This window comes from Esox lucius, chromosome 12 (assembly GCF_011004845.1).
Source record: "Esox lucius isolate fEsoLuc1 chromosome 12, fEsoLuc1.pri, whole genome shotgun sequence".
NCBI classification, from domain to species: domain Eukaryota; kingdom Metazoa; phylum Chordata; class Actinopteri; order Esociformes; family Esocidae; genus Esox; species Esox lucius.
In genome coordinates this window covers 7,193,094-7,218,705 of record NC_047580.1, presented here as the reverse complement: position 1 = coordinate 7,218,705, position 25,612 = coordinate 7,193,094, and the positions used below count along the sequence as shown (strand labels likewise).

General features: G+C 46.3%; 1 protein-coding gene across 1 annotated transcript in view; it reads right to left on the bottom strand.

Annotated features, from left to right (window-relative positions):
- LOC105025739 (cadherin-4) overlaps positions 1–25,612 on the bottom strand; it is a 300,440-nt gene that overhangs the window by 18,537 nt on the left and 256,291 nt on the right. Inside the window, 5 exon segments of the mRNA XM_010896667.5 lie at positions 12,505–12,758; positions 16,033–16,218; positions 19,959–20,096; positions 23,690–23,862; positions 25,458–25,602. Coding sequence (XP_010894969.3) covers positions 12,505–12,758; positions 16,033–16,218; positions 19,959–20,096; positions 23,690–23,862; positions 25,458–25,602 — 896 coding nt within the window.

Below are 25,612 nucleotides of genomic sequence, written 5' to 3'. Positions count from 1 at the left end.
TGCCCACAGTCGATATCACCTTATTTTCCAAGTCGCCGTACCACTGCATCGGAGCCACTGAACATGTGTGTATTCCGGTAATTCTGTTTGGGTGTGTGTGTGTGTGTGTGTGTGTGTGTGTGTGAAAGAGAGTGTATAATTCGAAGATAGGAGGGAAATGAGATAAGGATATAATCTACGGGATTTACCGCTTTGTCCAATCCTCACCTGTTCAATCTCACCTTGTCTCACCTAAAATACATATTGACGCATGCCCTGATCCCATTCTAGCACTCTGCTTCATTTAGCTCTTTGTCTCCCGCCTGTAAACTCAGCCATGACCACGCCTGATATGGTCCGTGGGACTCCGGTGTTGTCTGTACGTGCAGCGATGTAGGGAACTCATTCACAGCTTTAAAGGGGCTTCCTGGGCCCTAATACCTTAACACTGTCCCTCAGGAGGTCCCACCACGATTCCCACACAACCACGCCACAAGGGCTGGAGAAAAGGGGCCTAACTGGAGGGATGGAAAGAGTGAAGGATGGAGGGAGTAATCTGCCCCCTACGGAGAACGAGGGGGGGGGGGGTTCCCATTGTGCTAGCCGGGTCTATACCAGGTTGAGCATGGCCTTGGGAACCGGATGAGGGGGGAGACATTCAGTCAGTGCGGCGGCCAGCTACCCCGGTACAGGAACATGCCAGAGGAGGTTCGTTAGAGGCGGAATAAAAGAAACGGTAAGATGGAGAAGGAGCTGAGAGCTGGAGGGGGATGCTGAGATTGACTGTAGGTGAGGTTGGAAGGCTGGTACCGGTGGAAGACCATGGAATCTGATTAAACATGTTTGGCTTTCGAGAAGAGTTTATTTCTGTTCGGCCTTACAGAGTTGTCTTTTTCCCTTTCTGTTTGTATCTATCCAACTAGTGTTTTTCTTCCCTTTGTAGGTTTCTGTCTTTGTCTGTCAGGGGAAGTTGATCCCCGGGTTTCCAGCGGAGGGCAGTCAAGCCTGAGAAGGAAGAAAGGGAGGGACGGAGAGAGTGAGGACGCAAGAGAGAGAGAGGAACAAAAAGGCTGGGACTGGGATTGCTGAGCTGTACAGGGGGTGATGGAGTAAAAGAAGGAAAGAGTGATTTTAAGAGGGAGACTAAGCGAGATTGAGAGAGGCAGAGAGAGACACCTCTAATATAGTCACAAATAGTCCTCTACCCTCTCAGCCCACGCTTTCTTTCTTTTTCTCTATTTCTAACCGGTAACATTAAAAGCCGATTAGGGGCCGGTGATATTAGACAAAGATCCGTTCCCAAGAGTCAGACACTCCAAATTTAAATCCCCCAAACAGTGCCTAACGCAGTTAGAATAAAACTTATATCAAGTCTATTAAGAGCATAATAGCACTCCAGCGCAAGTCAATTTCCACGGCATTGAAGGGAAGACGGGCTGTGTAATTAGACCTTTTCTTTAAACAATCGGGCGCATTAAGGACACCTCAGTGGGTCCTGAGTGCAGATCTCAATCTCGGGGGCTCGCTTTAAACATCACTTCCTCTTAATTAATTTCCAGTTGGAACACAGAACTTTCAGCCGGGATTCAGTCTGATCGCGTGCCTCTGAAGGATGACGTGTCAGACCTAATGGTTAGACCCGGTCACTGCTCCCTGTTACCCACATTGGCTGCCGCAGTGAAAGGGGCGCCGAGGTAAATGTAGGCCGATTGATGTGTCACCCGCCCCCAACCTCCGTGATCCCGCATGATTTACAAAGACGCTGAGTAAACGCACACAACACAGCGAACACGTGCTAATCTCGTCCACCAGTCGGCACTCTCGCTCTGTCGAACCTGATCATTCACACGGCCCCCCGGAATGGAACCTGGATGATACAGGCACTGGTTGTGATTGGCTGATTTGTCAGCACAACCCCCCGCCTATCTTTATTTTGATAGATTTTCACGTCCAACTCTACTGTCGCAGGTTCACTCTCTCCCCTGCCTCGTATTTGAAACACTGCTCTTTCAAATTCCACTTCGTGGCGTCGTGTTACTAGGCTCTGTATGTCGGTTGAACGAGATTTCACAAACCCCAAGACAACAGCTGACAACTGCCTCTGTCTCATGGTTCGACTGTGGCAACACACAGACTGGTCCATGGGAGACAAACTATTGCCTTTTCCAGCTGACCTAATGACAAAGGGAATGTGCTTTCACAGTTACCACCGCCAGGTCTGTGATTGCATTGCTGATATGAAAACCTAGTGAAACCTAGTGGTTGACAGGAGTCCGTTTTATATACAATATACTTCCATTCAACTGGTTCTTATTGCTACTCTCCAGTCTGGAGCTGACAATTCTTGTTTGCTCTGATGCTTTAAAGGATGCCAAGGAGATGCAGAGGTGATTCATTAACAGAATATAAGTCTTAATATTCTGTTGTATTATCTTCACCTTACCATGGTCAGTCTCTCTTCCACCAGGTTTGTGGTCGTGATTAATGGCTGTGTATGTGTGTGTATGTATGTGTGTGTATGTATGTGTGTGTATGTATGTGTGTGTATGTATGCGTGTATGTTTGTGTGTGTATGTATGCGTGTATGTTTGTGTGTGTATGTATGTGTGAACTGGACATCATGGTGGGGAAGAGGAAGAGGAGGATGAACCATGTAGTTTTCAAAGCCTTTTCCTGAGAATCTGAAATACATGTCCTCCTGGCCTTGACAGAGCGGTCTGGGTAATCATTTATGTGTGCATCTTCAATCCCACGCCACGCCACGCCACGCCACGCATCGCTAGTCTGGCCCTGACAGTTGACGCCAGACTCACCCTTCCCAGCCTCCCACGTGTCCCCCCCCACCCCCCGGCATGTTGGCCCATGTCCATCCTCCGTCACCCCCTGGAACTCGCAAGGCTGCCGGTAGTCTTGAGAAACTGTCAAGTTTGAGCCCTGACCTCCCACCTCTCAACTCTCCAAAGGTCCCCGACGCCTCCCATTTCCCACTCTTGCTTTTCCCCTTATAGCATTTTTATCTTACTGCTTGTCACTTTGTTTAACTCTATTCTTCTACACATTATTCTTTTTTGTCTGATCTCCCTCAGCCACAACAACAGAGACATCAGCTCTCTAAGCCCTCCCCCCACCCCGTGATTGACTGACAGCTGACGGCGGTGAAATCGCATCCAGAGCGCCACCAGAAGGGTTAGGGGAAACCGTCAATCAGCGGCGCCATTCGGGTTGCGGCGGTTTCGGCATGGGCACGCGTTTCATTTGGAGATTAGGTTGATTATGTATGATTGCGTTCCCTCTGAGGAAGGACGGTCCAAGAGATAGGAACGAAATAGGCCTGATTAGTTTCCCCGCATGATCCGAGCCTGATGCCTTTCAGTCCAATCACTGTGGAAAGGACTTCAGTACAAATGAAACCTCATCGGAAGCCGAGTTGGACAAACTGTCCCGCTGGATTGTTAACACGCCAGAGAGGAGCAACGGTGAAACACGCCGGATGTGCAGGAGAATGAACTGCGGTTGAGAGACGTGCGTATCAGCATGTGTTTGCGGGTGAGTGGGACAAAAAGGGAGACGGGGAGGGGAGGGGGCGGGGATAGAAAGGGAGGGAGTGTGTACGTGAATGTGTGAAGCAGACTGTGACAGAACATAGGCTGCCTCAGCTAGCCCAACTTATCTCCAAGATGTACTGCAGGCTAACACTGGCCTGTTGAGGAGGATTGGGAGAGAGTGAGGGAGGGCAAAAAGCAAAGAGATAGGGAGGATTGAGTGTTGCAGTGAGATAGAGAACCCAGATGGTGACTTTGGCGCCTTCCTAAATTATAATGTACACCCAATTTACACTAATTTGAAGGGAAATTAACTGTCAAATTTGTTTAGATCTTCTCCAGAGACTGAGAGAGAGAGAGAGAGAGAGAGAGAGAGAGAGAGAGAGTTTCATGGACAATACGTACAGTATCAACAATTCCAAGTCAGATGTCTACAGGGAGGCCTATCTTCTAGACAATTATGTCAGGATTGGACCCTGACATTGAATTTCAGAAAGACACAACTAATAGTTTTACACAATAGGTGCAGATGTCAGGATCACACCATATTTTCGACCCAGAAACTGTTGAAACCAATTGAATTTCACTTATCTCAGACTAAACATCAACACATCAGGTAACCTCAACAAGGCAGTAAATCATCTGAGAAACATTGCAAGAGGGGCTTTCTATTCCATCCAAAAGAACACTAATATTTAATTGATAATCAGGATCAGTCTAAAATACTCCAATCTGTTAATTCATTGCTGATCATACTTGTAACAGTTCTCACATTGTTAAAACCCTTTACATTGCTATTTAATGTTTGAAAGACAGAGAGATTGAGATAGAGATAGAATGAGTGAGTACGTACAGTATTGGCATCTGTGTCTAATCAAAACCGTCAAGGGTTGGACACGTAATTATTTAACCAGGAGTGGCCTTTGGCAGAGTTGCCACATTGCCACTCTTGATTATTTACATGAATGAATTGGCCACCATTCTAGAAAAACATACAAGCCCTGGTGTTAGCATGAATAGCCACTACAATTCAGAGGTTAAATACCTGCCTGTTGATAACAGAGTATAAAAGAAAACATGCATTGCTTGGAATTGCAATATTGTCAGAGTCCCTTTAAACATGGAACGCAAAGCATGTGAGAGAAACAGAAAACAAATATATGTTCCTTCACACCTATGTCTAAATAGTATTTGCTAATAGCACACACTCTTTGAAAGCTAGAGTCAAATTTGTAGGAGTGATATAGAAATACACCAACTACTAAATAGCTGACTAAAACTAAAATTAAGAGACCACTTTCCTTTCCAAAAAAAATGAAAAGGAATGTTTTGAGTGAGGAACAGAAGCGTTCAATTTGCAGTGGTCACTTAAATTGAACCCTTCTGTTCCTCACTCAAAACATTCCTTTTCGACTTTTTTGGAAAGGAAAGAAAAAGGCGGAATTGTATGCTTACTCACATAAGCTAATTTCTCTGACATAGAGTACTGCACGTAGCACAACTACACTGTAGACATCCTTGGACCTAAATGAGTTGATAGATGAACTGAGTGATAAAGCATGCCCTGTAATCTGTGCCATTGAAAAACAGATACACATTGATTAAAACTTGACTAAAACAAATTCAGTGTGTAATTGAACCAGTTGCTCCGGTGGCAGCGAGGTGTGGGTTCCTTTCAAAGCTAAATTCCACTCAGTGGGACCAGGCACCTCATTGATATCTTGCATGCAGAGATCTCTGATGTACAGAGGAAAACTAATTTGGCCAAAATCCACCAGTAATAACATTTTAAAATCACTTAAAATACAGTGACCCCCTTTCATATCATTGCCAAGTCCTGGGAGCCCCAACAACTGAGTAAAGAGAAGAGTCCCTTGATCCACCTGGTTCACAAACCAGTTCTACAAACACCTGGTCCTGGGGCTGAGTTCACAAACTGGTTCTACTAACACCTTGTCTTGGGGCTGAGTTCACAAAGCAGTTCTACTAACACCTGGTCCTGGGGCTGAGTTCACAAACCAGTTCTACTTACACTTGGTCCTGGGGCTGAGTTCACAAACCAGTTCTACTAACACCTGGTCCTGACTTCACAAACTGGTTCTACTAACACCTGGTCCTGGGGCTGAGTTCACAAATCAGTTCAACTCACACCCTGAAGCCCCAGGACAAGAACATCCAATCAATCAGAATAAACCAAATTACAACAGTCAAAATGTAACTACATTAACTACTAGGAAACAGAAGCAGCAAGCAATACCGATATGGCAGTTCTACATGGCCCTAAATTGATAGCACACCATGGCAAACTATTAAACCATTTAATGATCAAAACCATACAAATACAAAGTACAGGCTCATTTAGAACATCCTTACCACTGACAAGGATAGACACAGGAAAAGCTGGCTCCCTGTAGTGGAAAAGCTGTGCAATCCCTCCAGTATAACCTGAGACACAGTGGAATATTTCCTGGCAAAAAAATAAATAATAATAATAATAGAGTAATTTCCCTAAATTGGAGACCATTATTCAAGGTTTCAAAGACCTCTCTGATGAAAATAGGCGACCCATCCTTTTGGGGGAGGATGCAGAGGGCTGTGATTGGGAATTGGCACGATATTTCTGCCTGCCACAAAATGAGGGAAAAAAGTATAACAGACCAACAAAGAATGGGAGACAGAATAGAGAGGAAAAAGGTACATGATGAGAAGATTCTGGGTTTAGTACTGGTGGAGGTGAAAGGAGGATCATGTAGTTACAGGGCCTGGATCAAACTGAGGCTCATCACAAGACCAGCCTGAGAACCAGCACATAACACAAAACTAGACATGTTGTCTATTCCCTAGCCCTAGACCTAAGTCTAACATAAACCTAAGTCTAACATAAACCTAAGTCTAACATAAACCTAAGTAACTTAAACTTAAATGATTTGTTACGTTTCATTATATATAAACATACACCTGGATCACTTGCAAACACACACATATTCAAGCACACACATACACACACACACACAAACACTTCTCTCAAAGACTGTGTTTAGGGTGTTTATGTTGGGGCGAAAAATTTCATCATAATTAACATAATCATGTCATAGCTCAGCTGACTGCGAGGAAGTGAATCGACTGCAGTACTCCACAGGCAGCCTTTAAAAAGCCAGGTGGTCATTTAAAGGTTGGTTTAGATTCACTGCCAACACTGTGGAGCCCAGGGAACACTGCAGGTGTACAGAGTGCTGTGTCAGGCCTTTGGGCTGAAGCCAGGTGCTGCGTTCCAGTGTGTGTGTTTGGGTGTGTGTGTGTTTGAGTGTGTCTGTGTTTGAGTGTGTGTGTGTTTGAGCGTGTGTGTGTTTGTGTGTGTGTGTGTGCGTGAGTTTGATTGTGTGTTCTGTCTCTACCTTTAGAATACACAAGGCTCTGATTCCCCATGCAGGGGGTACCGCTCCCCATTAACCCAGGTGCCCTTCGCATGCAGTGTCCTGTGTTGGCACCGAGAGCTGGCACACTGGACCAGAGAGACGCGCCAAGAAGCAACCCCACCTTCTTTCTTCTCATTCTTCCTTTCACAACCATCTCACTCTTCCTCTCTCTATCACTTTTTGGAGCCATGCAAGTAAGATGGCACCTGGCCACTGTCGATACAGCTAGTGTCTGACAAATTCACTAGGGGTGATCAAGGTTGGTTTTTGATGTAAATGTCTACAGGTGAAGTGGTGATAAACATTGGATTTTGATGTAAATGTCTACAGGTGAAGTGGTGATAAACATTGGATTTTGATGTAAATGTCTACAGGTGAAGTGGTGATAAACATTGGATTTTGATGTAAATGTCTACAGGTGAAGTGGTTAGAAATGCCTTTTTTTTTTTACTGCCAAGCTGGTACCAGAACAGCAGAGGGATTACAACTCAGTGAACTTCCTGGTTGCCTTTAGGTATTCCTTCCAAGGGGTTCAGTTAAGGGTTAAGGTTAAGCAAAGGCATAAAAACAAACAACAACAAAATACTGATTGACTGGACATCCATCATATCTTACCACATTTTTCTCCCCTCCCAATTTTCATAACGATTACAGCCTTCCTTCCTTGCAACAACTCACTGCCTGTTAGGTACTGTCCGAGACGGACAAGTGCCCTCCGACGCTCATGTTACCAATCCGTTTTGCTTCTTTTCGCAATGTTTGCTCAATGTGGTAGTATTCACCAGTTGCTATAAGCCTGGAGGAGAGCTCATTCTCTGGTCAACAATGTTGATTACAGGATCCAGACCGCCCACAATGAGCGCGATGAGACCAGGCAACCTTGTCTAACATCCTACCCATTCACTCCAGGTGGTGCTGAGACATTTTGCACCTCTTTCTGTCGGACCTCACCAATGTGGCTATAATGTGACCAAGCTTTGAAGTACTGGCCACAATGGTGCAACTGCACTGCAAGACAGTGACATAGATGGCGGCTTCAAATTAGATGTCTAATTTGGACTGGAAACCTGCTCAGTCGGCAATGGGATCTTAAAAGCAGTAAATAGTCTGAGTCACTGCTTAACCAGGTGTTGAAAAAAGTGTGTGTGTGTTTGCGTGTGCTTGCATTCAAACATAGCGCTTTACACTCAGAACCCAAGAAAACACTGTAAACTAATTGGACTTTATGTATTTTGAAAGATCAGACATTGTGGATTATAATTAATACAATGTCGATGTCGTATAGGCAAGGCAAACAAATGACCAATACTTTGTATCAGGGATCAGCAAGTGGGTTTGGCCTCGGGACAAACGTTTTGTTAATATTGTGCAGGCCAGTATATAAATAACACCATAATAAATAGCGTTTGTTGCCTTTTACAAACTGGCGCCTCACTTAAGTAAGGATTGTAGCCCATTATAAATGACAAAATACTGTAGGTCGAGCAGTACGCTAACCAAAACAATAATTGACACAACTCATTTCTTTTTTCAAAAACTGCAGCTCATGAATAGTAACTATATTTCACAACTTCCACTATCAAGCAGCCCATTTTAAATTTGTGATAAAGCTGTCATGACTTGACAAATAGAGCAGTTTTGTTTATCACATCTGTAGGATTCTACATTTTAATAGGCAGTCATTTAATTAGGCCTATTCATAATCTCAAAAGAGACATTCTTTGGGGTGAACACAAAGCTACAGTGAATATTATTATTACATTTCAGAATGGGCTTAGACTACTCTTCAAATAGGAGTCATACTCAACGTCATTGTTTGCAAGGAAATGCTTAGCTCAATCTCTTTTATCCATCAGTGTATAGCAATGACCAGAGTATGGGAGCATAGCTGAGCATCGTAAAATCCCACTCGCCCACTGAACAGTTCTTGCTGCTCCGGGGGCAAATGTTATTTTTCCCGCTCCGCAGTAAAGAAATTGCTCCACTCTCACAGGAAACAACTGCCTCACCACATCGGCCCATTATTTTCTTTAAGAAAATAATTTAACAAACACTAATCAACCTTTGATTATGTAGGCTAGCATTTAGTTTTCAATTATGCTATTCAAAAGCACTCAACATTGAATATTTCAGCAGCATAGTGTATGCCACAATCTATAAAGGGTGATAAAGAAAACACTGTGCAGGGCATGCCCAGAACCCTTAGCTAAGCGCTACCAGAGTTGAAGTGGAGCGGGAAGCATAGCTGCCAGTCCAAACTGCTCTGAACTCAAGCCAAATTACGCATACTCTGCTCCTCACTGCATTCCATCTTCACTCCTCACATACTCACATTGGTCAGTCGGACTGTCATTATTGATGACCTATAGTATATTCATCCTTAAAAGGTCTACTTCTTTTTTTTACTGAAACTGCTGGTCAATCTGGATGGAAACAGCTGCTCGACCTGATGTTGGAGGGCTGGTGCCCACCCAGGTCCATCCATCCAGCTAGCCATGGAAGGGGATTGGTTTGGATGACGTGGAGGGCAAATTGGTACATACATAGTATGCTGTTTTTAGGGATGCTTACTGGCTCAATAGCGTCACTTCTACAACTAAAATGATTTCATTATTATTTTGGGGTTGATTTAAGTGTTTCTCTCTGTGTGTTTTTTGGTTTGGAGTAAATAAGATCAAAAGCAGTAGCTTGCCCGCAAGAGAAAACGTCTCCCTAAGTTTCAAAAGAAACTTGGATCAAGAAAACAAATGTTTTGTGAGGTGAACTCCTTCTTTGGACATTACATGTGGTACTTTTGGGTAAGACATGCTTTTAAAATCATCCTTTAAATACAGTGGATATAAAAATCTACACACCCCTGTTAAAATGCCAGGTTCTTGTGAAGTGAAAGAATGAGACAAAGAGACATCATGTCATTTTCCACTTTTAATGTGACCTATAACGTGAACAATTCAATTGAAAAACAAACTGAAATCTTTGAGGGGGAAAATAAAAAATAAAAAACTCACAATAACCTAGTTGCATAAGTGTACACACCCTTAAACTAATACTTTGTTGAAGCACCTTTTTAGCACCTTTTTAGTCTATTAGCATGGCACATCTTGACTCTTCTTTGCAAAAGCGCTCCAAATCTGTCAGATTGCGAGGACATCTCCTGTGCACAGCCCTCTTCAGATCACCCCAAAGATGTTCAATTGGATTCAGGACTGGGCTCTGGCTGGGCCTTTCCAAAATGTTTATCTTCTTCTGGTGAAGCCATGCTTTTGTGGATTTGGATGTCTGCTTTGGGTCGTTGTCGTGCTGAAAGGTGAACTTCCTCTTCATCTTCAGCTTTCTAACGGATGCCTGAAGGATTTTGTGCCAAAACTGCCTGGTATTTGGAACTGTTCATATTTCCCTCCACCTTGACTAGCCCCGGTTCCAGCTGAAGAAAAATAGCTCCACAGCATGATGCTGCCACCACCATGCTTCACTGTGGGTATGGTGTTCTTCGGGTGATGTGCAGTGTTGTTTTTACACCAAACAAACCTTTTGGAATTATGGCCAAAAAGTTCACCCTTGGTTTCATCAGACCATAACATTTTCCCACGTGCTTTTAAGGGACTTAATGTTTGTTTTTGCAAACTTCAGCCAGGCTTGGATGTTTTTCTTTGTAAGAAAAGGCTGTCTTGCCACTCTAAGCCATAGCTCATTCATAGGAAAAATATGGGCAGTACTTGCCAGAAATTCCTACAGTTCCGTTAATGTTGCTGTACGCCTCTTGGAAGCCTCCCTGACCAGTTTTCTTCTCGTCTTTTCATTAATTTTAGAGGGACGTCCAGTTCTTGGTAATGTCTCTGTTGTGCCATATTTTAAATCTCCCATTTGATGATGTCTGTTTTCACTGTGTTCCATGGTATTTCTAATGCTTTGGAAATTATTTTGTACCCTTCTCCTGACTGAACAATGAGATCCCTCTGATACTTTGGAAGCTGTCTGCAGATCATGGCTTTTGCTCTGAGATGCAACTAAGAAAATGTTAGGAAAATCCTACTAGAACAGCTGAACTTTATTTGTGATTAATCAGAGTCACTTTAAATGATGGCAGGTGTGTAATGACTTCTATTTAACATAAGTTTGAAAGTGATTGGTTAATTCTGAACACAGCCATGTCCCCAGTTATAAGGGTGTGCACACTTATGCAACCAGGTTATTGTAAGGTTTTTATTTAAAAAAAATTCCCCTCGAAGATTTCAGTTTGTTTTTCAATTGAATTGTTCACATTGTAGGTCACATTAAAAGTGTAAACAGTTCTGACATGATTTATCTTTGTCTCATTCTTTTACATCACAAAAACCTGGCATTTTAACAGGGGTGTGTAGACTTTTTTATATCCACTGTACTTGGTCTCTGCTGTACGTTATATGCAGAGCGGTTTCTAAGCACATGGCGCCATATCCTGGCATTGGACCAAACATCCCCAATTTGTACTCCTAGTTATTCGTACACCTCTGAAGATTTTAGCCATGTCCAGGCTAATGAGAAGATCTACTGTCCTTCCCCTCAGAAGCAGACTTCTTAAACAGAGGAACAGGCGTTGTTAATGCTCAGTGGAGAGTAATGAGAGTAACTGCCATTATCAACTTCCTTAGCCATGCCCCCGCGGGAGGTTTAACAACGAAAGAGATTGATCACAGATTGGAAGATCACATGTCACACATCTCCATTGTAACAAATAGTGTACTGCAAGGGAATACATAAAGCAGGACTTCTGTAAGCTGCTTTTTACCAAGCGAGAGAAAAAACTGAAACTTCAGTCCAGTTCATGGCTATACTGAATTTCTTCTGTGATCAGGATAACCAGGATGTTAGGGCTGTACCAATGTTAATGGAAACAATGGACGATGTGTTGAGAGCTATTAACATTTCAAAAGACCTCTTTCAAAAGACTTATTGTGTTACAGAGAGTTGGATAATTTAGTCATAGCTGACTTTTGATACCTTTGAGTGGCCTTTAGTGGTTATGAACAAAGACCTTTTGAAAAACCTGTACATTATTGGAAACTGATCTTTTTTAGCAATGTCAGTGGTACTGAACAGAAGGAGACATTTTTGTCACCACAGAAAACACACCTGGATTTAATCGCAAATCAAGATCGAACTAAATTGCGATCTGTTTCTCTGAATTGCCTTATTAAAGCCTAACACTGTAAGATTGTATTTTATAACTCAGCTAGTCATGTCGACAATAAAATAAGCTTTTAGATGATGCCTATCTGACCTAAATTGCAATTTATAATGAGTGGTTCTGGGTGTCGCGTAAACAACAGCAGTAATTGTCTTATGGCGGGGTTGAAGCATTGTGCTCCAAACAAAACAGCTCTAATGTGCTCTAGGGCTTGCTCAGATTCCTCAACAGCACAGCCAGGGAAGATCATGAAATCACCTCATCATTTACACAAAATGACTGCCGCCGCAGCCTCGGGTGAGTCGTTAGGGTATGAATACAGAATTTTTTTAATTTTTAAATCATAACATCCGCACCTAAAACGTGCGCGCATGTGTGTGTGTGTGTGTGTGTCCTGTACCTGATAGTCTGCTGCATGAAGCGGTCTGGGTCACTGGCAGAAAAGGTGGTGAGCGAAGTGCCGGCGGGCACACCCTCCTCAAACCGGATGTTCTTGGGGTTGGAGGGGAAGAATGGCGGTTCGTTGACGTCCACCACGGAGATGGTGACCCCCGACGTCGACTGGAGGGACGACTGGATCCCGCTGGCCAGTGGGGCCTGGTTGTTGACCACCACCGTCAGCATGAAGGCCCGGTTCTGCTCAAAGTCCACCGGCTTTGATGGGATGAGGGTGGGGAAGAGAAGGGAGGTGTCAGGTTAGAACTGGTCATCGACTCCATTAAACGTCCAGGTCATAGCATGGCATTAACAACTACAGACAATGAGAAGAACAGGAAAAGCTGAAGACAAAATGGAAGACAAAAAAGAACTGAAGAAAACACCTGAGAAGGCAGAGAAATGGACAGACGCAGAAGGTCTGAAGCAGGAAAGAAAGAAATATGCTATCCTGAGACGAACCGGATGAGACCGATATAATGCGGCTGGGACACTGTGCTCAGTTCACGCTGGGTTGACTTCCTGTGTGCATGCGTACTGGCACGTGTCTGGCTATCTCCGGTCATCTACATGGACGGTCTGCCGTGCGAGCCTAAAACAAAGTGACAGCTCTGGGCTGCCTTAATAAAGACACCATCATCCCAGGTTCCAATAAAAACCAGAAATACACCGGACAAACACCGTCGGGTGTCGGGTGCTGTGCCACGCCGGATGGCTCTGGGTACGGCTGATGATTAGCGCCCAGGGGCTGGCGTCTGCTGTGTTTGATGGTGACAGTAATGATTTGGAACACATCTGTGTGTTGCTTTGACTTAGTGTTAGCCGCTAACGGACACGGCGGGCGGCAACATATAAAGAATTTATAATCAAGCAGCCACGGTGACGAGGGGATTGGATCTGACAGATGCCACGGCAGTGTGCGCGTGTGTCCGTGTGGGAAACATGGGTGTGCCGAGGCCCTATTGGAAGGCGGGACATGCTCTGTGGTCTTTGATCCGAAGCCAGTGGTGTTCAGGGCATAGGGAGGCCTGACGCCTGCGGGCTGACTAACACATAACACGCCCTGGGCCAGGAGTGACGAGCCAGAGGTTAGAGGTCCGAGACCTGGGCCTCCACCTTCTATCAGTCAGTACCCCGCCCTCCACCTCCCCCACATCCCCTGCCCTCTTCACCTGCCTGATTCTGATTTTAGCTGCTTTCATCATAAACCTCCCCCAGCTCCTCCTTTCCTTCTTCTCCTCTCTCCCCCCATCGTCTACCCTGCCTCCTCCTCTCTCCTTTCACCTTCCTCCCCTCTCTCATTTCTCCACTTCCCCTTTCTCCTCCTTAATTCTCTTTGGTGTAGCCACCTCTGTCGTTTCAATTTACATGTCCTAATAATTGATTAAAGGCAAAATGGTGCCCGCCTGTGCGTGTTCGCGTTTTATTTATTCACCTGTGATTTATTCACCTTCGATGCCTGTGTTTCAGTCCAGAATGTATACATGTTGATTCTGGGCCTTCAGGAAGTTCTGTGGATATGTGCAGGTTAAGCCCCCGGTTGTTGTTGATGGAGCCGCGCAGGTCCCAGTTGGGTCGTCTCGGTAAACATGTGAGCCGTGTCAGTGTATAATGCCTGCACTCAACCAAAGAGGCCTCCCTGGTAAACACACACCCCGCTTCGATTTTAATGTGTCTGTGATGTTTCCCTGTTACCTATGCGCTGCAGGTTGTCTGATGTGAAACCGATTAGAGACAGTAGCCATTTCGGCTCCTGTCCCCGGAGAGACTTAAAGCATTCTTGTTTACGTCTTCTATTCCTCACAACGCTTCCCCCCATCGCTTCCCCTCGAGGGAGTGGGGCGGGGGTCTTGGATCTTATTCTAAGATTTTCTTGATAATCTCCCTAGGGTTGCCATGGCAGCTTAAGGCTGCCCGCGCACCTGCCTGCTCAAGTCCACGTCGGGGAAATGGGCGGAGAAGAGAAAACGATTCTAAAAAAGCTACGTCTGCAGATAAAGAAAAGTACCGGAATGCCAAATGCTGAGGAAAATAAAGAGCTGGTATTGCCATTTCTAAAAATATAATTGGACGGTGTGAGCTCTGAGTTCGAACGACAGGAAGAGGATCAACAGTGGGACCCCAGGGGCAGATCCAAAATTAACTGGCTACACTATGTCCAATTATCTGTACATTTTACATATTACTCATTTGTCGGATGCTCTTATCCCACCTGGGAATTGAATCAACAACACTGACATTTCAAGCACCATTCAAGCATAGTAAAACAAGCACAGGTCAAGCTGCCCTTGTTTACCTATCCTTGAAGGGATTTCTGGTCCCCATCAGGATAGTAAAACCTGTACAAGCACACACATGCCCGCACACCCGCACGCACACACGTGCACACACACCTGTGGCTAAAGCTATAAATGGATGGGATTATTATACAGCCAATTCTAACTTTACTACTCCCTGAGAGGCCCTTAAAAGACACGGCTGTGTTGTTGCACCTATTTACCACAGTAGCTGGAACATTATGAGAGCACTGAAAACACACCGATCGTAATTGAGAAATCAATATCTAATTTGCTGCAGTGGTCTTAGAAGCCATTCTGTGCGCGTGCGTGTGTTTAAGCATGTGTGAGTCCGCCCAGTGCTTTATACGCGGGCGCACACACAGCGCGTGTTTGTGTGCAGGCGTGCGTGCCCACAGGCTTGTAAAGGACCTGCGGGGCTGCTTTCTTATCCCTCATGCAGACTTTGCTAGTGGGTTTCAAAGTCAAAGCCCTCATTGCGCTGTGTCCTTACACCCCCACCACCCACCCCAAGTGTAAGGCCCCCGGCCGACACGTATTGACTTATAGTTCTGACACGCAACACAGATGAATGGAAGCAAAGCGCGCCTACTGCATCAACCTCACACGGGGACGTGTCATGTGACTGGGAAGACGCTCGGGAATGTGCCCTAGATCACACTGCCATGAGAACCCCCTTCCACCTTGACCTTCGTGCGGACGTGTTGAGGAAGCGTGTTGGCAACACTGTCGTGATTAACAGGTCCGGGTAGAAGGGTGGGGGTGGGGTGGGGGGGGGTTGGGTTCAGTTTCAGTCGTTTTTATTGGATTTAATAGTTGCTGCTTGAACTGCAATACTGCCCATCCGATATCAGGCGTTTTCAGTACAAACCTCAAAATAAATGTGAGCATCAATTTATTTTAAGATGCCTAGTAACTATGTAGCAAACACAGTGGTGACAGAGTTGGTGCTATTTTGATACTTACAAAATATCACTTAATGTTAATAAAGTAGCTTTACATAAGTTGCTTTGTAACTTATTTTAACTTATTATGTCCAAATTAAAATGACAAAATTATTATATTTATCTCTGTTATTCTTACATTAGCCTTGATTCAGTATAACCTTCAAACCTGAAAATGTGTTATTATAGCTGACAACACACTCCACAGCTAGTGTTATGAAATAACGTGGCACTCGGGTCGCAAGGTCTTACCTTCACCACAGTAACCATGCCATCATTGGTGTGTGGGTCGGTGATGATGCTGAAGTGACCTACTGGATCTCCGCTGATGATCTTGTAAACGGCATTCCAGTTAGGCGATCGCGGCTGGTCGCGGTCAATCACAGTCAGGTTGGCGACCGCAACGTTGACCCGGTTCTCTGGAACCTCGCCTGAAAACTGTGGGGGAGAGGGAAGAGGAGTTTCGATGAAGTTAGAAATGTTATTCTTACATTCTCCTTCACCTCCTCAACTTCTGCATTTCCCTATAACTCTCCTCCTCATCTGCATTCCCCATCACCTTTTCTCCTTTGTATGAGGAGACCGTCAAATGGCTTCATTTTGTCATACCTCAACAAACTCTGGAGTTTTAAACAAACTCAACACCATCCTCTCCCTGTTCCAACGTATCGCCTTGTTCTTATTGTTACCCCATGTTGGCAGAGCCATTTACAATTCTGGTCATCTGAGAGACTAGAACGGAGGGAGAGACGAGGGCCTTCTTTTGGGAGGGCTTAAGTGGCATCGGGCATTTGTTTTGTGTCTCCGTCTGAGTGGGTTTCAGATGTCCTCCTGCTGCAGAAACCCATGTGCTAAGTCCCGATAAGCCCGTACACACAAGATGCCTGGGTCTTCTGCGGTCCGGGATCTCTCTCTATGGACACAGATGATCCTGAGTCTGCCCGGACCTTGTCAACCCCTCCCCCCCGAACATCCTCATACCTCTGCTGTTCATCGGCCCTTATCGATGCCTGATCGGCAAGCCATCGCTGGGCCAACAGCCCGGGCTCCTGTAGCAACAGGCAGCAAGCACCGCGTGGAGTCACTGTGTCGTCACGGGTAACAGGCGTGGAGGAGTCACTGAGCCTCTTAGGGGTGCGTGGGGGATATCAAAGAGTAAAGCCCTGGCCTGAACACTGAAGACAGACCATAATACCCTGCCAAGCCCTCACAGACACACACACAGAGGCAGATTAAAAAGCTGCTGCAAGAGGGCTGTCTAGAGAACCAATGACATTCTTCAGAAAACAGAGTGATCTGGGGTGGTCCTTTTCGTCTTCTAGGACTGGATACAGTGTGTGTGTGTGTACATAGTCCACTTTCACGTGTCTGTCTGCTTAGCTGTTTCTGTAACCGGAAGAATTGTGGAGCGCAGGGAGCAATTGTGGCCAGGTGTTGTAGGCCTCAGAGGAATGTGGAGGGGGAGACAGAGGGAGCGTTGAGGGGTGAGGGCCACGTTGGGGTGACTGGAAGCTTCGTCGAGGAGTTCAGGTGATACTGGAGCATGGGGTGCAAAAATACATACACACACACACACTTACAGGTATGAGATACAAACTAAAACACACACACACTTTCTGTCTTTCTCTATCACACACAAACACACACAATAACAGATGAAAAATAAAAAATAAAACACACACACAGTCTCTCTATTGCACACAAACACACACACAGAACAGACAAAGGCAGCCACTTTGAAACACATAAGCGCCCAACCAGCGCCTGCCTGCCTTGAAAAATAGGCCAGCCTCTGATGGGCCTGATGAAATATTAATCTGTAACATTAAAGAGAAATTCCCCAAACTTTCTATTTCTGGGACACTTTGACAGATTTATCGGGTTTACTGCAAACACTAAATATTTGCATAATGGCCTGGGTTGTCGACAAAATGGCTTTTATGTAGCATGCTGGCGAACTGGGTGATTTATAGACGGAGCTTGTAAAAATTGCTCCGCTCATCGCGGCTCCAAGACCTCCACGCTGCAAAATAACAAGGCAGATCATCGTCAATATGAGCCACATCATTTATTTAGCTCCATGCCATCTGTGCCGGGTGACTGAAATGCACTTATACACCCATAAATACGGTGGATGAGACTACTGTCAATGGACCACTGTAAATGTACAACCCCAACGCGGCGAAAAGGTGGTCTGGTTTACAGAAGCCCTGACTGGGTTCGCTTTTTCCTGTGTACACAGAATAGCTTGAGTAGTTTATCATGTTCTTGCCGTCGGATGAAAACCTGTTATCTCCAAAACAGCAGCTACACTTGCATATGCGATTTGGAAACGTCAGGAGCTAACCTCTGCAGCTATTTTGAATATACTACGTTTTCCTGCTCCTATAGGCATGAAAAGAGCTGCTGGTATCAATGGATGTTTAATGTTTATCATCCAAAATATAGCTTCACCAGGCTACAACGATTTCTAATACTGTACATATTTACTGTTCTTGTCTATAACCATATCATAATACTATTGTCGCCGTCTCTCTCTTGTATCCAAATCTACTAACTCTTCACATAGAAACCCACAATCCTCTCCTCTTCTCCCTATCCACCTCTTCTCCTCCTCGCTCCTCTCCTCACTGTGTGCCTGTGGAGCAGCAGATTACTAATGAGCTCCACGTCTGAGACATGGTTAGCGACTCCCGCTAACTCGTCTTCATAAGGATCTTAATGGCCCCCAGGGCGCTAACGCTAGCTCAGAGGATAAAGTCCGCCATGCCTCTGAAAACACACACGCTAAAACTAATGCTGACAAGACATCCCATCATCTTAGAACAGACAGTGCGGCGTGTGTAAATACTGTAGATAATACAAAGACAGCGCCGCATCATCGTCTTAAGCTGCATTGGCTGATGACACTTTCTTTCCTGTCGTCCCTGTCCCCTACATTCCCATGTATCCTGTCTATCTGACTTCAGCTCTCTCTCTCCCTTTCTCTAATTGTCCTTGGTTCCTCCCACCCCTTCTTCCTAACCTCTCAGCGCTCTCCTAATGACTGTGCCATGAGGCGCTCCACCTGGGTAAGCTGTTTCCTTTTGCAGCGGAGCTCTGATAAACAGCTGAATTAATCAGCTCAGATCGCCCCCTGGGCCACCGGAGGGCTCAGCACGCCTTAATGACTGACACAGGGTTAATGAGACACACCCGCATGCGCACACAGACACACACACACACAGACACACACACACTCACACTGCCCGTGCCAAAACTGAACAACAATCCCTGATCAGTGTGAAAAGTATCTCTCTCTCGTCAGTTTTCGATGGATGAGTGTTTTACTGTATCACCAATGGCTCCGGGTCCGGACATAGCCGCCCAGGATCCCAACGCCAAGTCCACTCAGCTTTATGCATCTCTGTTTCAAACCGTAATTACTGCTTTAACTGCTTACAGTCCAGGTGACGTTGTGTACAGCGCAGCAGAAATCGCAGGCCTTTTTCCAGAGGTTCACTCTGTTATGTACAGCTATTTCTCCCATTCCAGACATTGGCATACCACATCACTCTTGTGAGTTTCCTCATTTCTCGGCTATCAGGAATATTGGTTCTATTCCCTGTGTGCCCCTCCCAGACTACTCCTCCCCCAGCCTCCAACTCTCCCCCCACCTCCTTCTATTCCCCTCCTCCTCCTCTTCCACCTCCATCGTCAGTTCTCCTTTCCCTTGACAAATTGACTATGTCAGAGAGCATAGCGCCTCCAGGCTATGTATGTATGTATTATATGTGTGCATGTGTGCGCGCAAACAGAAATGTGTCTGTGTGTTGCAATCTATAAAAATCCACAATCCCTGCGTGACTGGTGGATGTAGGCCTGTATCCGCGGTAATGTTCAACCACTCCATTCCACACCTTTCAGCGGTTCTGTGGCTGAAGGAACAACCGTTTTTTCAATACCCGCTAACGACACCCCTCATCACAATGACCACAGCTGTGATCATCATCCAGTCGGTCGGGTATTGTCGTCTGGGGGATGGAGGTTGCGTTTGTGATCCCTCTGACATGCATTTCCCCCTCCCTGTTTCACTCTTTTCCTGTCAACTATTCCTTTATCGCCTAACCCTCTTCATCACTCCCATCTCCCCCTCTTCATCCCTTCTCTCTCTTCCTGTCTCCATCCTTGGCACTCACGGTTCTAGAGGTCAGTTCCGGTGGATTGTCGTTGATGTCCGTGACAGAGATAATGGCGGTGGCGGTGTTGGACAGGCCGAAGTTCAGGTTTCCCTCCATGTCCGTTGCTTGGACGATGATGCTGTACTGGGACACTTTCTACCGGAGACAGAGAGGAGAGAGACAGTTCAGAACAGCGAACAAACACACAAACACACACACGGACAATCAAAGGTCTAATTCATGACTACCATAACGAACTGGGGATGCTTTTTCTTCAAAGTTTCTACTGCAGAGGAATGTAGAATTCACAAATTCCGACGCTAATCGCTTGATCCATCGGTAAGATTACTGCTGTTTGGCTATAAACAAAGTAGAAGCCTGGTTTGGTTGTACTAACGTGACGTTGATGCGCGACTCAAACGCTCACTCCAGATGAATGTCTCACTTCAAAACACAAGTCATGCCATGAAGCCAAACTAAAATCAACTCTCTTTGAGCGCAGGCAAAGGCACACTTGTTTTAGTTGAATGTATCGTGCTGAGCCCTCTTGAACCTCTGTAGTCATGACTCCTGCGTGTTCCCTTAGATGTTAATGCATCGCTGTCATGCTCCTGTGCCATGGGAGTTCAGCCTTGCACATTTTCCCGCAAACTGTCTTTTTATTAAGCCTTCAATGTAAATGTGTGTGATCTGTCCCTGGTCCTATGCTGTGTATTCCCAGGAACCTGGGGTATAACTGAGACCCTCTGGGGAGCTGTCCCTGGTCCTATTTTGTGTATTCCCAGGAACCTGGGGCATAACTGAGACCCTCTGGGGAGCTGTCCCTGGTCCTATGCTGTGTATTCCCAGGAACCTGGGGCATAACTGAGACCCTCTGGGGAGCTGTCCCTGGTCCTATGCTGTGTATTCCCAGGAACCTGGGGCATAACTGAGACCCTCTGGGGAGCTGTCCCTGGTCCTATGCTGTGTATTCCCAGGAACCTGGGGTATAACTGAGACCCTCTGGGGAGCTGTCCCTGGTCCTATGCTGTGTATTCCCAGGAACCTGGGGCATAACTGAGACCCTCTGGGGAGCTGTCCCTGGTCCTATGCTGTGGATTCCCAGGAACCTGGGGCATAACTGAGACCCTCTGGGGAGCTGTCCCTGGTCCTATTCTGTGTATTCCCAGGAACCTGAGGCATAACTGAGACCCTCTGGGGAGCTGTCCCTGGTCCTATTCTGTGTATTCCCAGGAACCTGGGGCATAACTGAGACCCTCTGGGGAGCTGTCCCTGGTCCTATTCTGTGTATTCCCAGGAACCTGGGACATAACTGAGACCCTCTGGGGAGCTGTCCCTGGTCCTATTCTGTGTATTCCCAGGAACCTGGGGCATGACTGAGACCCTCTGGGGAGCTATCTGTGGTGCTGAAACCAAGCCATTCATCTTAGATTGCATTGCTACGGCTAGAGTTCTTAAAACACAGTGGTTCTACCAACTGGACCGACAGGGAGGATGCTTTTAGGTAGCCTTGTGTGTTTGCATCCCAACCTGTCTCTGTCCATCACTGGTTGCAGGCAGGCATGGCAGGGGGACAGACAGATGGAAAGACACGCAGACAGACAGATATAGAAAGGCAGACAGAAAAACAGAAAGGTAGACAGGCCGGCGAAAAGGTAGAAAGACAGATATGCAGGCAGACAGATACAAAGACATACAGACATGCAGACAGAGAGACAAACAGAAAGACAGAGATATAGAAAAACAGGCATAGGCAGGTAGACAGACAGACAGAGATATAGAAAAACAGGCATAGGCAGGTAGACAGACAGACAGAGATATAGAAAAACAGGCATAGGCAGGTAGACAGACAGACAGAGATATAGAAAAACAGGCATAGGCAGGTAGACAGACAGACAGATTAACAGGCAGACGGACAGAGATATAGAAAAACAGGCATAGGCAGGAAGACAGACAGACAGAGATATAGAAAAACAGGCATAGGCAGGTAGACAGACAGACAGATTACAGGCAGACAGACAGGAACTGTTGGAGTAGTGTGTCTCTTTCCTGGGATTCCCAATTACACCGCCAGCGTCTCAGTCACCTGCTAATTACTGAGTAAATACACCAATTAGACTGCGAGTCACATCCAAAGGATTAGACAGCTCAGCGCTGCTTGCTCTGCAGCAGCCTCTCGACCCCGCATCACCACACACACACACACACATACACACTTGTATATTTTTGTTTAGCAGCCTGTCAATCCCATCAGCGAGTCTCTACAGCGAGTACGCCCCCCCCCCCCCATTTGTCATTCATCATTCAGGCCATTAAAGGACATTTAATTAATTAGACAACTTGCAAACTACGGGGATCACCTCGGAACCTGTCTAAACCACGACGTGCCGCTAACTACTCCCCCCTCTACGTGTTAGCGCAGCGTACCGACCGGCTCTACCTCTCTCTACACAGGGCCGCTGTCACCGAGCCTTGCATTCCAAAACAGGAGGGAGCCAAGGGAAACAGAATGCTGAGGCGGGGTGAGGGAGTGGGGGACGCGTTGAAAGGCAGGCATGTGGCAAGACGGACGTATAGAGGCGACCGAGCGCACCTAGACATCTGGCTTCTTAGAGAAAACTCCTCTTTAAGCTCGGCTCTCTGGAGGAGAGGCAGACACTGAGACCTTCAGGGACCGTAGCCCAACTGAAAACCGGGCTGGAGCAACGGTAAAGCCTCTTTCTGTCTCTCTGTCTGTCAACCTCCTGGTACGTTAAATATTTCTGTTTATGTATTTATGCACTCGGAGTTCTGCAAGGGTAAGGGCTTTCTTATCTGTTCTCCACGGGACCCGTGGAGAAAACTTTCAGAAGCGCGTACAATTGTGTCCGTCAACAGAGAGATTGTGTGTGTGTTTGTGTGCAAAAAGAAAGACAGTATTTTGTGTATCTCTGTGGGAGCTAGTCAATGTGTGAATGTGTGTGTGTGTCCAGATAACAGAGAGGTGGAACAATAAGCTAAAATGTTTCTCTCAGTCTATCATTTTCTATTTTCTTTCTCCATCTCTCTCTCTTCCAAGTCTTCTGCACTGACCTCTCCCTGACCTGTTCATTACTTCTTGGTCTTTTTCTACTTTCTATTATCGTTCTTTTCTGTCTTCTTGGTGGCCAATAATCTTCTTCCTCTCGATCTCTCCACTGCGTACTTCCGTGTGCGTGTCTGTGTGTTTGCGTGTCTTTGACAGGTGTCAAGGTTGTTATCTCACACACACACACAAACACGCGCGCGTGCCTGCAAACGCACACAGCTAAAGGCTCCATCGGCGTGTAGTTAATAGGTCTGTCAGCGGAGACAGGTGGCCTGGCGATGCAGCGCAGAGATTCCCTTCTCAGCGTTGATGGCGTTGTCACGGGAACACCCTGTGTCATGGTAAATAAAGACGGCAGGAAGTTGTCAGAAGGTGACAGCTCCATAAACAGCGTGACCTCGGAGAGAAAGCATGGAATACTGCGTTGCGCACGCATGCGTGAGATCACCCCCCCGCCCCCCCCACCCCGAGACGAACACTCGTGCCACACCTTTAACATCCAAAGACAGACCTCTTCTCTTCCAGTTGACAAATGTAGTGTGAGCAGTCTACAGAGCTACAAAGCTTCATTTCACACGACGGCTCACTTATTCTTTTGTGGGCGGAGTTTTCCCTCCGCTGATATGGAAATAAACACCTTTTGGGGAGGTTCGGTCAGAGTGGCGTCCCCATGGTTACTCACCTCCCGGTCGAGGCCTGCTGCCACGGTGACGATGTCCCCCGTCTCACTGTTGATGGTGAACATGTTGGGGATGGGGCTGTGGGGAGTCTGGGAAAGGATCCGGTAGCGCACCATCCCATTGGCTGTGGTGTTGTCGTCGTTATCAAAGGCCGCCAGGTGCATCACAAACGAACCTGAGGAGGAAGAGCCAACTGTCAGCCAGGGGGCTCACACACACACACACACACACACACAGGTCCCTCATTCATTTTGTCCTTGTTGAAACTCCTCTCTCTCCATTTTAACAGTCCCATCATTCGCACATATCTGCCTATCTTTCACTCTGTCGGTCCGTTAGTCAGTCTGTAAATCTGTCTTTATGTCTCTGTCCGTCCTTCTCTGTCTGTCTGTCTGTCTCACTCTCTAACTCCCTGTCCTCTTCATGATAAGTTTCCATTGCCTCCCAATTACCAGAGGTTGTTATATCACCACAATGACAGACTCCGTCCGGAGATAATTCTAGCCACGGCCCCCATTTCAAACTCCATTACATTTCAAAGCAACATTAGTCAATGGGGCAGAGGAGAGAATTCCAATGGAGAGAGGAAACTAAAGACACAAGGAACACAGTGAGGTATAGATGACAAACAGAGAGGAGCCGACTTTGGATCGGTTCCAACTGAGGAGAATATCAACCTTCCACCCATCTCCCTCTGTCGAGAGAGAGGAGGAAAAAGAGACGCTGTGTCAGGCATCGCCTGGGTAATTTCATTAAACGTCGTTCTCAGGGGGCTTAATGTGGACCCTTTGTACAGGCGTCCTACTCTGTGCCTGACAGGATTAAAGCCCCTAAATGACTCTTTAATTTGAAAATGAATTCAACTCTGTAATTGGCTTCCCATTGAAACCATTGGAGCTCTACATCCCAAAAGTGCTTTTTTTAACGATTATTGTTCGTCTGCACGTCATGATTGCTACCTCCCAGGTTTTGGGAATCGGAGTGTGTATGTGTGCGTCCGTGTGTTGAGGTGTGTGATCTGCTTTAGAGGAGGAAAATGGAGAGATAGAAATAAATAGTTAATGAGGAAAAGAAAGGGCAGCTAGCACCTGGACACCTCTTTGGATTTCCCCTCAATCCTAGCGCAATAAGACCCGGCTCATCAGACTTGGTCTTTCGTTTTAACACATGCACACACACACACACCCACACACACACACCCCCCCCCACACACACACACACACATAAAGACAGTGTTCATCTCCCTGATTCCTCCAATGTTAAGGAACACTTAACACGAGTCAGAGGGACTAGAGATACAGCTGTTACTTTTAATCCCCCATATCCTATCCAACCATTCCATCCGCAGCTTTACGACCATGCAGACCAGCCCCGGAGCCGGCTAAATGAGCCCACTGCAGGACACAAGCCCTCCATCTGAAGAAATGCCTCGGGGCAAAATCAACTGGAATGTGAAACAAAATGAATCTATGAAAAAAATGAACGCAAAATCCCAGAATATAATTCCCTTTAGGCTTCATTTTTTTTCTCCAAAAACTGAACAGTGGAGGAATATGAAAAGGCTGCTGGAAAGCTTGCTGTTCTTTGCAATGTGATTGATCTCCTTTCTACTACTATTTCTCCGTCCACGTCGGTGTGAAAGAAGCAGTAATCCATCCGGCCAACTATATCCCCAATCCCCCTCCCCTTCCCCCTGCCCCGCCCCTTCCCCCTCCCCGTCCCCCTGCCCCGCCCCTTCCCCCTCCCCGTCCCCCTGCCCCGCCCCTTCACCTGGCTTAGAACCCTCGTCCACGGATCCGTTGTAGACTTGGTTCTTGAACTCTGGCCGATTGTCGTTCATATCTATGACATAGATGTACAGGTCTATGGGGCTCTCCACTCGTTCGCCGTTCATGTTGACCGCATGGGCACGCAGCTGAAGAGAG